Below are 3,521 nucleotides of genomic sequence, written 5' to 3' on the forward strand. Positions count from 1 at the left end.
TCTCTGCACGGTGGCGCTGTGTAAGGGGAGATGGTTGCCCTGAAAATCAGATGGTTGTTGAAAACGACAATATTATGAAATGCGTGACCTGGACAAGGAGAACAATGCAAAAACATGCCTTTTTACAGGGCTGAGTGTAATTTCAAACACATTTTGCACCGGGGAAGGGCAACATTTTTTGGAAGAAACGAAATCACCATTAGTTGAAAAAGTTTAGCCGTTTTCAGTGGTTTTTTATGCCAAATTTAGCCGGTTGGTCCAAAAAGTTCGGTCAACACTGGTGGCCGTTAGTGTGTAAAAGAAAAAGATTCTGCCGCAGATTTTCGGGTCTTTGCGCATTAACGACTGCGAATACCGTAGATGACCGAGGCAGCAAATTAAAACACATCGGCTCCTCTAGCCGGGTCATATTGTACGAATGGAAGCATACGCCACAGCCCTGAAAGTACTCACCGCGGAACCCCTTTTGTGATGGGAAAACCAGCTGGAGAAGGACATGGCTTCATTTGCCATTTCTTATTGGCACCAGTTGGCATAGAACAAAAACCACTGGCGTGCTTTATAGACTGAGTCATTTCCCTTAGGCGGATGCAGCGCTAAACAAGAAGACGAAGACGCCAGTAGCATTCTGTTTTTAAACCACCATTGCATCTCCCGTTCACTGCGTGAACAGCATGCTCGTTTTGGTACACTCTCGTAATTTCCCTCGCTTGCATGTCTCTTAGGTTAATAAAGCTTTGACAGTAAAAACTGCAAGGATTGGTAGCAACTCGTAAGAGTTTTTTTTATATTGAAGCCCGTGTAAGCCTTACTGTCCATCCTCAAAATGCAATAAATAGGCAATTCGATATATTCACATTACCTGTTTTGTTTTTCTTTAAATAGGGAGCTTTGGAAAAAATGATCGATTCTTCTATCCAAAACACGGAAAATTATATATTAGCACTTCGTTTGTTAAATCATACCTCCGGAGAAATGAGAAACAAATCATACCCATGGACTGCATTATTATTAAGGGTATATGTGTCTTGCAATGAAATCCGGAGGGCCCAGCAGATTGTTTTAACCTTGGGTATATTTTAAAAACTCTCTGAATGAGCTTATTGATTAATATTCAAATTTTTTGCAGGTGAACTTGCAATAATGTGCAACACGCGTGAAGAATCAAGGAAGTGGTTTGGTTCCAATTATGTTGAAAATATTTTTAACACAATAACCAAGGAATATTGTGTGCAAATAGATAATTTAATCGTCTTACGTTGTATTGTTACTCTTTTAGAACTTTACCCGGATTATAGTGCTGATGTGAATGGTAGCGTTAAACATTTTGTTTCGAAGTTTATAGATTCTCTAAATTCTAATACAGTGGAGTATTCTGCAAAGTGTTGCCATCTTCTGTTAACTGTATCGAAACCTCAACCCAATACTGAAAAAAAGAAGGAGTTGTGGCGAATATATCAATATAAGCTGGTAGATAACATCCAGTTTTTGTTAAATATATTTTTTGGGCAGGTTTCTTTATCGGTTGTTGATGCTGTCAATTGCGGACCGCTACACATCCCAATCCTGCTTCTTAGCGACGATCCAGTAGAAAAATATCCACAAATTTTTATTCGATTTAAAAATTTGGTTGCCCATCTGGTTGTGACTTTACGGTAAGAAAAATTTAGGAACTCCGCATATTAAGCGCATTATCAAGAGTAATTGAGACTTCTGCACACTTGCACGTCCTGCATAAGTCACCAGCTAATAAAAACTCTACACATAATAAAATTTCTGGCTTTTCTTTCACAACTACGCATTCCGCAAATATTTCTGCAGCGAAATATTGCATAAACGGTTTAATACAATTTGCCCCATTTTTTAGCACGAAATCATTAATTTTCAATTATTTCCTATTGAAATGACAATTAGTTTTTATTTCCAACACAAAAAAGTAAATAAATGACAATTTCAAAACGACAAGCGCGTTATAATGTTGGCCGCTTCGATTCGTGCAGCTTTTTTCATTATGCGAAAATATGATTATGAATCGTAATGTAAATAGCTTCATTTAAATACATGTGTTCGGCATAAAAGCTTCTTACTTAAGTATGTCGAAACGATTACATTACAATGATTAGGCGCTTAATATGCGGAGTGCCTTACTTATTTTCTCTTATTAAATAAGTATATTGTCTCTTATCAATCAATAGGGAACCATTTCATACGGAAAAACTTATTAATGCAAAGAAAATTTTGAATCTAATAAAGAGTGCACTAGACCTCTCACATTTAACGGCGCGACAAAACGAAACGATTAACAGAACAATGCTCGCCCTTTTGCTTCCACAGTTTTATTTTATTATGTTGCAAATGGTGGAGACATTAATCTTGACGTAAATATTCAGAAGATATGTAGATGTATGAAAACATTACTAACTATTTTTACTCATAAAGTTTAGGAAAAAATCTGAGAAGGAGTTATAAACAAATATGGACCATTCTGGGAGAGATAACAAAATATTGCACATTCAAAGCGCTAAGTGAAGGAAAAAAATCATACCAGTAAGTTTTAATTTACAGGTCTATTCTGCACTTTACTGAAGATTTTGTAGCCGGAAAATTTTATTACCAAAAAATGTTGCCAGTTCTTGTCACCGTGATTCTAGGTTCGTTGGTAATGCGCAATACTTTGTTACCAGCTTATGAGATGGTAACAAAATTTACCGGTTAAAAGAGTACACAGAATGCGAAAAGGGTTCAAAAATTTACAGGAACTTTATTTACCGGTTACAAACTTTTTATTACCAGCGCAGAATAAACCTGTTGCTATAAAAATTCCATATTTAATCAAATTATATTTTGCAGGCGTTTACTCGTAAAAGTGTGGAATACCACTTGCACATGGTGTAACATATTGAATCAAGGATGTCGTAGTGATTTATTAAGTAATTGTATGATGAAAAATTTGCTAGATATTTCCCTCATTCGAATTATTCCAGCAAAGGTAAGTTTGTGAAAGCATGGGACTGACGGAAGTTTTTTTAGAAAGAACCGTTACAAGTCTCATAAATTGAATTGAAATTTTAAATTAAATTCAACAATTTTTGTTATTTTTTGGCCTTATAACAATTATATTCAACAGTTTATATTGAGCTCGAGGCCATTTTTTTTAATGAAAATTTATTGTGGAAAAGCAACAATAATTTGAAAAAATGGTAGAAGTGATAGCTATTTNAAGCGCAGCTATTCCGCTGCAATTCACTTGATCATGTGGTTGTTGGTATTGTTGGTTTTTTGCTAATAATTCTATTTTTAGAATGTTTAACTTTTTAAGGTGTGCTCGTCCTTAAGTTATTTGTTTTTGTTATTTTTTGGCCTTATAACAATTATATTCAACAATTTATATTGATCCCGAGGCCATTTTTTTAAATGAAAATTTATTGTGGAAAAGCAAATATAATTTGAAAAATGGTAGAGTGATAGCTATGTGAATTGCAGCGGAATAGCTGCACTTGATTGTGTTGGCATAACAAAAA

General features: G+C 35.1%; 1 protein-coding gene across 2 annotated transcripts in view; it reads left to right on the forward strand.

Moving 5' to 3' along the window:
* LOC108373834 (uncharacterized) overlaps nucleotides 1-3,042 on the forward strand; it is a 5,900-nt gene extending 2,858 nt beyond the window's left edge. Inside the window, exons 2-6 of one of the 2 annotated variants that reach the window (XM_017629781.1) lie at nucleotides 886-1,072; nucleotides 1,130-1,655; nucleotides 2,196-2,378; nucleotides 2,440-2,547; nucleotides 2,851-3,040. In XM_017629781.1, coding sequence (XP_017485270.1) covers nucleotides 886-1,072; nucleotides 1,130-1,655; nucleotides 2,196-2,378; nucleotides 2,440-2,547; nucleotides 2,851-3,001 — 1,155 coding nt within the window. In that variant the 3' untranslated portion in view covers nucleotides 3,002-3,040. Of the gene's footprint in view, nucleotides 1-885; nucleotides 1,073-1,129; nucleotides 1,656-2,195; nucleotides 2,379-2,439; nucleotides 2,548-2,850 lie in introns of both variants that reach the window. The other variant, XM_017629782.1, reaches the window with a different exon arrangement.
* The last annotated feature ends 479 nt before the right edge of the window (nucleotides 3,043-3,521 follow it).

Source organism: Rhagoletis zephyria, unplaced genomic scaffold, assembly GCF_001687245.7.
Source record: "Rhagoletis zephyria isolate East Lansing unplaced genomic scaffold, Rhagoletis_zephyria_1.1 Rzeph_scaffold_07070, whole genome shotgun sequence".
NCBI lineage: Eukaryota > Metazoa > Arthropoda > Insecta > Diptera > Tephritidae > Rhagoletis > Rhagoletis zephyria.